At 41.7% G+C, this 14,104-nt stretch overlaps 1 protein-coding gene across 2 annotated transcripts in view; it reads left to right on the forward strand.

Moving 5' to 3' along the window:
- Positions 1–14,104, forward strand: part of ldlrap1b (low density lipoprotein receptor adaptor protein 1b) — a 35,760-nt gene that overhangs the window by 7,779 nt on the left and 13,877 nt on the right. For both annotated transcript variants that reach the window (XM_034149519.1, XM_034148841.1), the window contains exons 2-4: positions 10,637–10,779; positions 11,704–11,816; positions 13,836–13,950. In XM_034149519.1, the coding sequence (XP_034005410.1) occupies positions 10,637–10,779; positions 11,704–11,816; positions 13,836–13,950 (371 nt within the window). The remainder of the gene's footprint in view (positions 1–10,636; positions 10,780–11,703; positions 11,817–13,835; positions 13,951–14,104) is intronic.

Consider the following 14,104-nt stretch of genomic DNA (forward strand, 5'->3'; position numbering starts at 1 on the left):
CCGATAATATGTAAGACATTTCCTGTATCCTTTCTGCACAAGCTGGAGTTAAGAGGGGGTAACAATGGTACTGGATCAGTCTTTGTACCAAGCCGGGGACAGACAGTGACAATCCCCCCTGCGTATAGAAACACACTTTTTCCCTTTGACTAACACTTGGTCTTTCTCTTCTTAACAATCCTCTATTTCAGCCTTTTTCTGTCTTTTAGAGGTGGTGAAGATGGTGCTAGACTCTGACTTCCACAGTCAGAACATAACGTTACATTTACATACAGTTCATACCATTGTTATACAAGACTAAACCACAGAAGATAGTTTGCAATCAAAATGTAACAACTTTACTTTGTTCGCATAGTTGGAGTTTGTCCAAGGCTCTCTCAACAAGCTCAGTTCTGTGTCTCTGTATCCCTGAAGGCATCTTTCATCATCTGAGTCGGCAGTTCCTAAATTAGCCTAAAGTGTCCTGATTGGAACCTAATAATGCTGGAATCGGCAAATGTTTTGTTGCTGTAAGATTAGAAGAGGTAGCCGATAGGTCAGCTGAGGCCTTAAATAGCTGAAGACACAAGAGCAACATTTCTTTTGGTAATATGGTAGTTATTTGGAGCTATTGATCTTTTTGACACTCCCTTTGTTTACAAAGGTTGCTTGTGATTTGTTTTAGCACAAGTAGTAATCTATATTTTTCTTGTCAACAAATTCCATGAAAAAGAACACAACAAACCCAGGATTTATTCTGAAGATTGTGAATGTGTGCCGTAGACACCCGTTGTTTTCTGTATTTTTGTATAAATCCTTCACACCTTTTGCACTGGCTGACATGTTCCTTTTATTATGATGAAAACCAGATTTATTCCTATCGATTACCAATATACAGTGCCTAGCTGTCGATATATAAAGTCTTAAGATTTTTAAGAGCTTGTTGTTCTGCCTTTGCACCAAAACTGATCTTTTCCATCAGATGGTTTCCTCCTATTCTGATTTACTTTATTTGAGAATTGCAAGGACACACAGAGCTGCTCTAGAGATCAGTTACCAAAGTGTCCATAGTTTAACACTGATCCTCAGGGAGGAGCGCACTAAAGACAGCCAGAGTCCACACCTTTCCCCAATATCCCATAGTGACTCACAACTCAAACCAAAGCCAGACCCTGTGGTTTGCCAGGCTTTTGTGCTTGTATCCCTCTGCTAAGGTGTGTAAGAACAACAGGAACCCCGGGTGGAGATGTATCCACTAATCTTGTTCGGGAGCAGGTATGCAGGTGGGACACTAGGGCTGAACGATTAATCGATTTTAAATCGAAATCGAAATCGCGATTTGAAATGATGCAATTATCAAATCGCAAAGCCTATGATTTCTTTTAGTTTTGTTTTTTAGTTCTTCTTGTGTGTCAGTCATCCACACCAATCAGAAGTGCTGTGCTCCACATGTACCAGTCATTGTTAACCAATCAGAAGTGGCCCATGAATCATGATAGTAGGTGATAGACAGATTGATCCAATCACCTGCCAAGTATTTTTGAAATACTTTTCCAAATGGCTTCCAATGGAGCTTTCCCAGATGGTTTGGTGAAACAAAGCATCTGAGTCAGGTTAGTAATGCTCCATCACCTGTTTTACATCTATTACAGGGTGAATCTTAAACTAAAGCTTGACTTTAAAGCAACCCAACGGAAGTTTAATGTAAGTTTAGTTCTTTCACTCGTAGCTCGGGCTGCCGGGGTGCTAGCGACGGGAGCACGTTGATACGACCTTCCTAGCCGGAGATATGGCCGCATTTTACAATACATTTCCATTGGGTCGCTTAAAAACAAATATCGCAAATCGAATCGCAATATCTGTCAGAAAAATCGCAATTAGATTATTTCCCCAAATCGTGCAGCCCTACCACACACATTGGGACACACATTGGGACACAGAGGGCTCAGATGAATGAGCTGGGATTCTGTTCTCCCGCTCAGTAACTGATGCCAATGCGACACCACGCGGAGAGCTCTCAATGCTCACAAGCTCCTTTCAAACCGCCACAAAGGGGAAATTGTTGATGCAGCAGGCTCGACTCGTGGAGCCTGCCGGTGCTGTGGAGTGGAGGCTTTGACTGTTGACCTGAAAGACTTTAGTTGTCTTTGTTTGTAAGGGAGGGCCACAAAGTCTCCCCTCCCTTTTCCTAGAATCCCAAATAATCATTCATGACAGACTCCGTTGAATATATAACTGGCTTACTCATGTTCTCACAGCTTTATTGAAATAATCTGGAATCACTTAGAATGATGTCAATAACAAGGATGTTTTTCCCAGATACTGCTAGAACATTAACTCCTAGCGATGCGAAAGTTAATCACTGTAGGAGTGACTCAGTCGCGCCATGTCACCTTTTTAGCTCTGTCGCCTCCAATTTGGTTTTGGGTGAGAAATGTGTCACTGACTGTGATGATGAAGAGGGCATTTTTAACCTTTCTCTGTCCTCAACTGTTGGGATTGTATTCAGATAAAGATTTTCTTTAGGGCTGGACAATATACTGTGTCAGCATCCACATTGCAATGTATCGGAGGACAAAGGCAACTATTTCTGCTGCTTAATACAAAAGGCACATTTACACAGCCATTTTCCATGACAAAAATACAAGAGAAGTTTCTCTGATGCCACATTATTTACTTGTGGATACATAACGTTTGTTGCTTGTGTTTTACAGTCTTCATCCAGGCCAAAATTAGCTTGAAGGAGATGGTAAAACACTGACATTTTGTTGAAAAAATCAAGGCAACATCAGTTGAACAGAAATATTTTGTCTACTGAAAGAATGATGTTGACCAAAAACAAGTAATTCATCATCTGGTGGAAAATCCACTTGGTTTTTACATATCAAAGAAAGTAACTTTTGCCATTATGCTGGAGCCTTAATTTACATCAATTTCCAAGCAGTTAAACACTACTTATGTTAGATGAAGCAAATGAGATGGTGATAAAAAGACTGAAGTTGTCAGGATGGCTCTGTGATGATTTGTGTTTGAATGTGCGTATCGCTGCTCGTGCATCTCCCTCTCTGCCAGCCCCTTATCTTAACTACATCGTGTAGCCGGCACTCAGCATAGCAGAGCGTTCCTGCTGTTTCCACAGTGATTAAAGTGTTGTTTCTCTCTAAATGAACATTACATTTGTTGGGTGTACATATGTGAATTTATGATCGGCAAGTTGACTCACTGCCTTCATTTGCATATTCCTGATATTCGACTTCCTCTTTCTCTTTTATCTGCTTGTTCTTCAGTAATGAATGTCTCTCTGCCTTCATTCGTCTTGTCTCTGTGTGTCCGTCTGTCCGTCTGTCCGTCTGTAGGCAGATCTTCTTTTCTCATTACTGTCACTGTGGCTGTTGAGAGAGAGAGAGCGATAGTGATCCTCTTTGACCCTCCCTTTCCCAAATCGCGGCTTCATTTCCTCCATGTTGGCTTTGACCAAAACACCCATCCCCACCACCTCTCCTTCTCATGATCCAATGGCTCAGCACTCAAATCCCTTTGATTATAATTCCAAAAACCTCTGTGCTGGTTTGCCTCTCCAGATCTCTTGCTGTGTCAAAAGGGCCCGACTGCCTCTGTAGTTTTAGCTTCATTCAAACTTAATGAAAAGCCCCGGCTCGTGCTCGAATGATCGGATCTTAAAGAAGAGGCTAAGACCTTTTTTCTAGAGCGTTTTTCTTCCAACAGTCTTGTGTAACCACCAGAGGAGTCTGATGAACCCAGCCTGGTCTCAACAGACGGACGATCTGTCTGGATTTCTGATCACAGGTTCATTGAACCCCACAGCTTCAATAACCTGACGGAATTCTGGCAACTGTTGTTAGTCAAAGCAGATGTAGCAAAACACATATGGGAAAAGATTGGATGATATGGCGCAGGCTTGAATCAATCTTTTCGTTTTTTAGATTGTGGTCATAAAGTTTAAAAGCACAGTTTCTTAGAACTTGAAAAGTGGGTTTTGTGATATTCTCACGTAGTCTAATATTCGTGACATATTCACTTTGAATAATCCTTTTTTGATCTCTTAACACTTATTTACAGGAACATTTGTACTAGAGGTCTGATGTTGGTGTATGTCATTAAACCTGTCTGCTTTTTACACCGTGCTCAGTTTTAAAGAGAGATGTTAAAGGTTTGTAGACTTGCACTAAAGTTCAGATGAGGTGAACTGCAGGTGCTGCATGTGTTTTTCTTTGCGACATCTTCTCTGCTCTTGGCTCAGCCTTGTCTGGTGAAGTGTTGAGACTTGTCTGAAGCAGGAGGAGACGGAGGGGATGGAAGCAGGTTTCCATCTGACTGGAAGAGTGGACTTCACATGGGCTGTGTGATTACAGGCTGACAGCACTTCGGAGAGTGTTGGCAAATGTTTGTTTTTTTAAAGGTTATGAGAATGGCTACTTCAACTGTTATATCATGTCAAGAAATAGCCTTAAGAATGTTGTAAAATTAGACGAGGTCAAATAACTTCTTCTTTCTTTGGAAAGATATGTTTAGAGTCCTAAACATGAAACACAACTTCTCATTCTGTCATGTAAGAATTTCCCCATTCTCCTTTTGTGCTAAAGTTTGGTGGTGCTTTAAAAAAACAAAGCATGACTTGACCTTCAGACAAATTCGGAGAAAACATTATTTATGGACATTGACACTAACATTTGTCTTACAAAAGTTATTACATCTTGTCTTATAAAAAACACTACCATGACATTGATACTTCAGTAAAAATGTTTGCCAAGATAAGACCCTTCTCTTGATGATGATGGATGTGATCTTTGAAGTGGGTTTCTCTCTGCTGAGAACAAAGTGTTACAACTCATTCTGCATTTAGTCAAAGTTAAGGTGAAACTTGTAAATTAAGTGTGTTTGAGGGTAGGTTTTCCTATAGATCAAACAATGAGTAAAGGCGATTGTCACAGTTCTATTTAAGGGGCTTCGATGTAACATAATCTTTATTTAGACTCATCTAGGACTTCATCCAAGGTTGCCAGATGCTGGCAGTGGTACATTTAATCCCCCATCATTTGGCAGTCAACGTGCAGATATTTGATGTGTTCCTGAGTCTTTGTCCATAACACTTATTTCCCTTGTTCTGCATTCCATCTCTGCTGAAGTGTGGTATAAATGTTTAGTAGTGGTTGGTGCGTTTAGAGGTGGTGAGCTGGACACCTGGCCCTGTGAAGACTTGCAGAGCAGGAACCAGAACAAGAGCGAATAACCCCACCGGTTCATTATCCACGCTTCACTTTGAAGATAATTGGCTGAACAAACCCTCACATCTTACACCCACTGATGCAGTTGCTGCCCTCCACCTGCCTCCCTATGCCCCTCCCCACTCAGCGAACATTAGTGCTCCCTTGCCGGCTCTCTGGCTTGTTTACAGGCGGTGTCGCCCATGCGAGCAGCGCTCACTGACCAGCCGTAGCTCCAGTAGCCTTTGAAGTTTGCTCTAATCAGCACCGCAGCTGCAGAGAGCGGCCAGGGTGGGGGCTGGTACTGCTGGTGGTGTTGGTAGTAGGTGGGGGGTTGGTTGTGTGAATGCAAATGTGACCAAAATGAAAATGGATTATATCCTATAGAAAACAGCACTCTGGGTATATATGCACCGGTCTAAAAATAGCTCTGGTTTACGAGTTGCTCATTTGAACTGCCAAGCTGTTGTTTCATTGCTCACTTATTATTTGTGCCGAATATTCATCTACTCATGTGATTCAGGCAGGCTGAAGATCTCTCATTGGCTGCCAATAGATTTGCAACAATTTGTCAACCAAACGTTTAGTCAATCAATGGGTGATACATGCCATTGATTGATGAATCCTTCACATTTTTTATTTTATTATGGGAGTTTCCTGCGTAATATGTTACTCTACTAATCTTATTTTGGCCTTTTTGTCTGCACTGTTTCTTTGCAGGAACATTGTAAATTTCATGCTGTGGGAAAGGATTTCTAATTCTTATTTTGCAGTTTTTTGATCCTAGTCAAAGAGAATATCTTTGGATATTGGACCAAACACATTTAAAGACACCAACTTTGACAGATAGAAACACTGAGATACAACACGTTTCTGACATTTCATAGAACATTCTAATGTTTTATCCAAAAAAGAATAGCACATTTTTTATAATGGAGATAAACTGTAGTTGCAGACCTTGTCTAATCTTATACGATAGCTTCCTCAGTATCTCATGGGATGGGGGATTCTAAGACTGCAGTCAGTGTGAACGGCTGGTCATCCCTAGAGACTTGCCTCCTGCACGTATTAGTATGGGCAGTCGAAGTACATAGGCTTGCTTCCGATATCTCTGCCGGACCAGCACAGGCCTGCAGCGGCGGCTGAGTCTTTTATGCGAATGACATCTCGCCTAAGCCTTGAATCACTCTGAGTATTTTCAAAGCACTTCTGACAGATTCTTAAAATTCAGTGAAGCAGACCTGTCGGCAATGTTGCCTTTGGTAAATGCTGAAAATCTCTGGACTCAAGTTCACTGTTGATTGAAATAACAGGAGCTAGCACTAAAGGTTATAATGTCATGCTAGCTGAGGATGAGCCTGTATTATCCCCATCTTATTTGTGTCTGCTAATGTCTTAAGTGGCCACACCTGGTAATGGACACTCATTAGTCCACTTGGACCACTTGGTTACTTGATTTAGTCCGTGAATAGGAGCTAATGATTCCTCGCCTGAGGTCATATTACAGTTAGGGTGATACTTATACAGGCACTAATGTAACCACAGGACTACAGCCTGGTGTGTTACCCACTCTTATGAGCCCAAAGACCTTGACCTTGAAGTGGGTGTTCATTTCAGACACACCCATTACTTAAGGATGGGTTTGGTTGGAGCTGCATTTAGAGAATTATAACCATAACCACTCAGGGTTGGCTTGGTTTGAACGTTGTAAAAGGGAATATAATATGTGAGCCTCTGCCACAGGTTCCAAGTGGTTCCATATAATAGGGGTTCTTAGGCCAAGTGATGGGGTTCACAAAGTAAAAAAAGGATTTATATCACTTTAAAAGTTGTTATTTTACTTGCCCGGGTACTGGACATTTGCAGATGAGAAATGAGTAGCACACGTCTTCTATTGTTTCCCGAAAGATAACTACAAGGCCTTTTTGTAGAACGCAGATCTTGCATAGTTTCTAAAAGTAAAACAATAATGTGTGTATCTGCTCAGTGTCATAAAATCAAGCTAGTATGTATTCAAATGATTTTGCTGACAGACAAACAAACCAGTGAACAGGACTCAAAACATAGCTTCCTTGGCAGAGGAAGTAATACTCGAGCTATAATGGGAACACATACTGAAACCTTTATTTGAGCATAAGCAGATTAATCCAATTGCATATCAATTATAGACACAAATGTCAATCACAATTTTCTAAGTGCCCATATTGATTTAAATGTCTTCTTTAGTCTGTCAAAAAAACAAACTGCTCAGTTTACATAATGTAATACTCAAAGTTTGGATAAGTGCATTTTTGGCATTTCTTCTTAAAAAATGTATACTTGCACTTCTGTCTATATTTTTTAAGAGTCTCTTGTATGGGCTCAAATGTATAACCGACGTGAATACTCAATCTCTCTCTTGTTCTCTAAAGAGTTATATTGCACTTGAGCAGAACCCCTTTAACCCCAAATAACTGCTTTCACTCAAAACAAAAACACAGTGACAAACCACAGGGATCTATTTAGATCACCCTGAAGATACAGGGTCACACTAAGGCCCCGGCTCCACGAGGACAAATACGGGTTGAATCCGCATATTTCTCATGCGTATAGCCCTCTAAGCTCGACGACGCCGTAAGGGAAACGTAGAAACAGACCCCGCAAACGACAACGGGTCCAAAGGTGGATAGATCTGGGAACGGAGCGCTCTGGGGGGTCCAACGGGGCCGTGGAGTCGCCTATACGGTCATTCGTTTTCATAGCCCCGCAGGGTTGCTATCGTGCTCCAGTCGCTACTGACCATGCTACAGTTCTTTGTGCAACATCTACAGGAGCTCCTCCTTGAATTCAGATTATTTATCTTTATCTCGATATGGACATAAACGCGAGTGAAGTCTAATCTGACAGGACGGAGACACGCAGCTCCTGCCGCTGTGATGCAGCGGGAGCAAAACACACACTTCAAGTCAGATCATCACCCTTAGCTATTTTAATTACCTCTCAAACTAAACTAGTTATAAATATGTTCATTTTTACTGTCGGGTCACTCATTACAGGATCAGCTGCTGCATGAGACAGACACTGACGCTGTCAGAAGAGAGGAAAAAGAGACAGGCTCCGTGTATTTGATGATTATATATCATTATATCGTCGTTATTCATTTGTTTTAAAGCTCAATAAATAACAATGAAGACCTTTGACCGGCACTTTTATAATTTTGTCCGGAAGATTTAAACTTTAACACACGCTGACCGGCGAAAAACTCTGCCCGGTTCTGTCGGCCCCCACCGCGGAGAATACACAGAAGTGCAGCCATGACAACCATTCTTCTTCGCTGCTTTTGTGGAGGAAGTTGCTGCTTTTGTGGAGGAAGTTACAGCGCCACGTACAGGTTCGGCATATGTACTGCAGCTTTTCCAGCGCTTGGATGTAAACGGAGCCGTCTCGTGGAGCTTGACACAATCCGGTGTATATTGCGTGGGGACCGAAGGTTTTTTGCGGTTGCATTTGCGTTACTCCGATGCGTTTTGCCGTATTTGTCCTCGTGGAGCCGGGGCCTAAGCCCACCCAGGGGTGAAGGGCATGACATTGTCTGATGCTCTTTGTGTTGAGACAAATGAATCTCTGTGCCATCACACCTCATAGTGGCACCTCCATTAACCTCTTATTAACATTAAGGAGATGTTAGCATGTTGTTTGTTGGAGTTAATGGCTGAAAAAGCAGTTTTATGTCTACATATACTATTTTTCTCACTCTGAAATGGTGTTTCCGCTCTGATTGTTTGGTCAGTTTGAAAGCTGCTGAACATCTTGGTCTTATTGATTTGATGTAAAGGAAAAGGCAGGTCAGTTCTCACAAGTTCCTCTATTCTCTTTCACTGCTCCATCGTTGTGGAGTAGTCCTAGGACCAGCAGGCGCCCCAGGCTTTCTTCAGATTATTGATATTATATGGAGAGAAGAGCAGCGCCTCAAGCAGCTCACAGAGTCTTCCTCCGATAAAAGAAATCAAAACCACAGCCTCAGAGTTTCATGCTACAGACAAAATGTACAATATTGAGTCCTGAATAAGCGTCACTGTCTCGTTCGCCGGAGGAGATATCTTTTATGAATGACTTCACCGGCAGCAGTTGGCAGGATTGTAAATGAGTACAACAATTCAAGAGGGACCAGTTTTATCTCTTGAACCTGTATTTGACACCTAGTTCAAAACTGTGAAACTTTTTGCATCATGGACCAACATACAAAGAAATACATCATCAGTAATATCTGTGGTGACTGATTTTATTCTCCATTATGTTTTCATAGGAAGAGTTTACCATGCTGTTCAGCCTGGCACAAAAGCAATTTAGCTGGCCAAATAGATGACCATTAAAACTAACAGTATGCTCACATAGTTCTCATTTGTTCAGCCAATATCCATTACATAGGAGCTGTTGCTTTTGCTAGAGCTCATTTACACGCACCCATAATGAGGATATGATTTGGCTGCTGTTGTATCCAATCCAGTTAAGTGTCATCATATCGAACGCTGGAGGAGATACATTTAGGAATAACTTCGTCGGACATAATTGGCAGGATTGTAAATGAGTGTTGGCAAACAGTTAACAGGGACCAGTTTAATCTCTTGAACCTTTATTTGAAACCTTTTTAAAAAAGTTTTAAAGTCATCAGCTGGGTGTTTAGATGAGGCAATTAGGGATGGGGGGGGGGGGAGTAGGATATTAAAGTGAATATTGGATGAAAAACACTTAAAAAAACTCACTATCTTGGTAGAGGAGGGAAAGATATACCCTGACTAACAATACAGGAATACATGTTTAGAAACGACAGACAAAATGTCCTATTCTTCTTTTCTATTTATTTATCATGTATTAATGTGAGGGGGTCTTTTTTAATTAATTTTCATTTATTTATTCATAATTTATCTTTATTATAAAAAGTCACCAAAAGAAAAGCCCTGTTTTTATAATAAAAGAAATATATATAAATCATTATTTGAGATTGGACCCTAAAGACTGCAGATGGAAATTAGCTATTATCAAAAATCTGGCATAATTCATCTCTTCTCTTTTCTGAGATTAATGTATTTGTATGCATGTTCCTTGTTGAAATAAATACATAATAATAATAATTGTTTAATTGTTTTTCAACCCGGATAGATGTATGTCCTTTCTGTGATGCAATAAAATTACCCGTTTCTTAACAAAATGTAAGGCGAGGTAAAGTGATTCAATTTTAAGAGTACTATTGGGTTAATATTATGAATAGCAATCATTTGTGCGGGGATAAAGGTGACATGAAATGTTCATTCCGTGTCGTCCCTAGAGTGACTGCTGTTCTGTACTGACATGTTGTCTCACAGAATCTCTCTCAGCCTGCCTTACAGTAGAAACAGCCGGGTTGCTGATGAGCACTGAGTCACTGATGCATGTCTCTTATGTCTCCTCTGCAGAGCTTCCAGAGAACTGGACGGACACCAGGGAGACCCTTCTGGAGGGGATGGTGTTCCAGCTCAAGTACCTGGGGGTCACAATGGTTGAGCAGCCCAAAGGAGAGGAGCTGTCTGCGGCCGCTGTCAAGAGGATAGTGGCCACGGTGAGAGACGACACACACACACACACAACACTGTCTATTCACAAAATGTGTTTCTCTCCAGCTCTCCACTTTGTTCCCACATCCCCGCCTGCACAACTTGAAAATCCTACTCACCCAGTAGCTTCCTCCTGTTTCTGACCTGGATGACACCTCTGTGAAAAGTGACTGTTTGGCTCCCTGCTCTCCTCCCCCGTGGCCCCCGATGACATTTAGAAGAGGATGCGATTAGTTTGGACACTGTTGCTCAGTATATGGCTCAGCCTGCTTTATCATGGTAGAAAGGGCTTAATGTTATTGGATCTGGCAGCTCACTGGATAATGAAGTTAGCGGCAGCAGAGTGGTGGGACTCGGGACACGGTGATGTATGGGGAGGGAGGCGTGGGCTCTGATTGGGCCTAATCTGTTGGCCGCCCTTGGTATCCCTCTGAAAAAAAGATGTTATTCTGCCAAATGGGATATTTTTAAGTCATCCATTTCCTGTAATAGGTCCTGTAGTGCACTTGGTTTAAAGAAATATTTTGTCAAGCCAATAGGAAGTAATTTACTCTGGATATCCCTCACTCGCACACACTTAATTTCTGAGGAGGTGTTTGTAGGGTTGTTAAGAGGGGACATAAAATAAGGTACATTTTATTCATGTTTTCAGAAATATTTGATTAAACATGCAAATGTGGCTTTCTCTTCATTAAACAGGTGCTTATTTGCATACATTTCTGGAATAGAAATCTGAGCATTTCGCAAAGCCACCCTGAAAATGCTTGTTTCCGTTTGTTGACATAATAGATTCAAAGGTTTTTACAGAGAGAAATGTTAGAAATCTCTTGTCTACATAAAGCAGAAAGTAATGTCAAAACAAAGACATATTTGTTGTCATTTTTTAAAAACTTTTCACTGGATTGATTTTCCTTTTCCCTTTCCTCCAGGCCAAAGCAACTGGAAAAAAACTCCAGAAAGTCACATTAACGGTCTCCCCAAGAGGTATCATCCTTTGCGACAGTGCCTCCAACCAGATGATAGAAAATATCTCCATATACAGGTCAGTGCTCCTCAACTACACTCTTCCTAACACATTCTGTGTCCCTGACTCAGCCGGCTGGTCCCAGGTCTGAAATACTTTAGCTTGTCCTTATCAGCTAAATTAAAACAGAAGTTGTTATTTGTTCTCATCCATCACGGGGTGGATGCAAGTTTAAGAGCAGGTATGGTATTCCAAGGTAAGGTAGGTGTGTGTGTGAAAAGACAGCAGTATGTCTCATCAATCTAACCTCCCTAGGGAGCATGTCATCAGCTGTATGTCTGACTTTGAGACACACACCAATTCTCTCTAGTAAATGTCAACTGATCTCACTTGCCTGCTGCAGCTTGCACGCTTAAAGCTGCCTAACCTCTATTGGCCTCAAGCTTACAATCCAAGTTTGAATTGCTTTTCTAAAATTCTACATTGATCCAGGAGATGTGGGACTTTAAATCATTTTTACACGCAAAAGGCTTATGTTGAATCATTTCTCCTAAATTCTGGCAGATTGAGGACAAATCTCTATTCTTTTCTTAAGTCATCCTAGAGTTAGATTTTTATTTTACTTAATCTTTCTGGCTTTTCTTTGTCACCTTTGGGATTTTCTTCTGATTTATGCAACAGTTACATTTCTCCCACCTGCTTAATTTGACATCCCCTGTCATGGAAGAACTGTTCCTGGCCGTTAAGAATGATCATTTGGAGCTCATTTCTCATACAGGATCTTCTTCCTGTACATCGCTGGGCTAACCCTAACCCGACAACCTCAACCTTTTGAATTTATTGCCACAAGCTTCCCTTTATTTGTGTGCAAACAAAAACAAAGCATACAACCCCACTCATTTTGTGACGCTTGGCCAGTAAACTGCTAAACTGCTAATACTCTATGATATATTCTGCCATTTGTAGAACATGAGGTAAATACTGCAGCAATTAGAAGGCCAACTGCGCAAGGTGAGTCCAGCTGTGACCTCAGGATGGTGTGGAGACATAAAGCATCTGGTTGTATCTCGCACCCCATTGGATCGTTCCTCCCATGGACATCTGCTCATAAGACAGACGACCAATAAAAGTAATGGATTTGCCTAGACACCTAATTTCCCCGTCGCCCTCCCTCCCAAACATTAGCCCGTAAATCTCCATTGTGCAGCCTGCAGCTACGGTTCTTCAACCGCCCAAACTTTTCCTCCTTTGCTTTTATTTATTTATTTATTTATTATATCCACGCCTCTTATCTCTTAGCCATTAGTTAACCGAGTGTGAGACTATCCCGCTGTGAAGTTTGAGCACAGTGCTAATGCTCCAAGGGGAGAGGAAGGACAGATGGCACACATTCATTATAGCCTTCCTCCATCGTTTTGGGCCTTCCTCCCCATTTGGCCCGCGCACCGGTCACTTTGGTATACAGCATGATGATCAAACGATGGAGAAAAGCTATTTGTGGAGCATCTCAGTGTAATTTAAAATCCCTACTCTGCACCTGGGACTGACAAGCAAGAAGGATATCTCTCCTAAACGCGACAGAAAAAACTCTGGACAACCTCCTACCCCGGGACAAAAACAATCACCTGTGTCTGCGTGAGTCTTTTCATGTACCTTTCAACAGGGGCCAGGCCCAATCTGAGCGCTGTCATTTTAAACGGTGTGTGTGTGTGTGTGTGTGTGTGTGGGTTGTGAAGCAGGTGGACACAGAGGGAGTGCGATGTAGCGACTTGTTTGAAACGGCATCCCTTTTGGGAAATCGCACAGATGTCCACTCACACGTGTTCAGTTCAAATACACGACATTGTACAGCTCTACCTGCAAACAGCTGTGCGTGTGTGTGTGATCATGTGCAGAGCTCTGAGATTGTGCGTGCAGCTGGTTTCATGAATGGCATTTTTTTTTTTTTTTTTTAAGAATTGCTAGATGGAACAGTTTAAATGAGATTGCTTGGACTAGCTTAACGGCTTAGTGCAGATGAAGTTGCACGATGGCCCCGCATGACTCTTTAAATCTTGCAGTTTTTATTAAATCTGTGTGTTTTTTCCCCCCCCTCAGAATATCATATTGCACAGCGGACAAGATGCATGACAAAGTGTTTGCCTACATCGTCCAGAGCCAACACAATGAGACGCTGCAGTGTCATGCCTTCCTCTGCACAAAGAGAAAAATGGTACGTAAATGGTTTTCTGCGTCTACATGTGCCTGAAACACCACTTGTGTGCACAGTAGGCTGTTACCAGATCTCCCCCCTTTCTAAATAAAGGAACACTTGAACATTTGCTTTCTTGCCAAGACTAAGATTCATATCATCTTCATGTATTTTA

Source organism: Trematomus bernacchii, unplaced genomic scaffold (assembly GCF_902827165.1).
Source record: "Trematomus bernacchii unplaced genomic scaffold, fTreBer1.1, whole genome shotgun sequence".
NCBI lineage: Eukaryota > Metazoa > Chordata > Actinopteri > Perciformes > Nototheniidae > Trematomus > Trematomus bernacchii.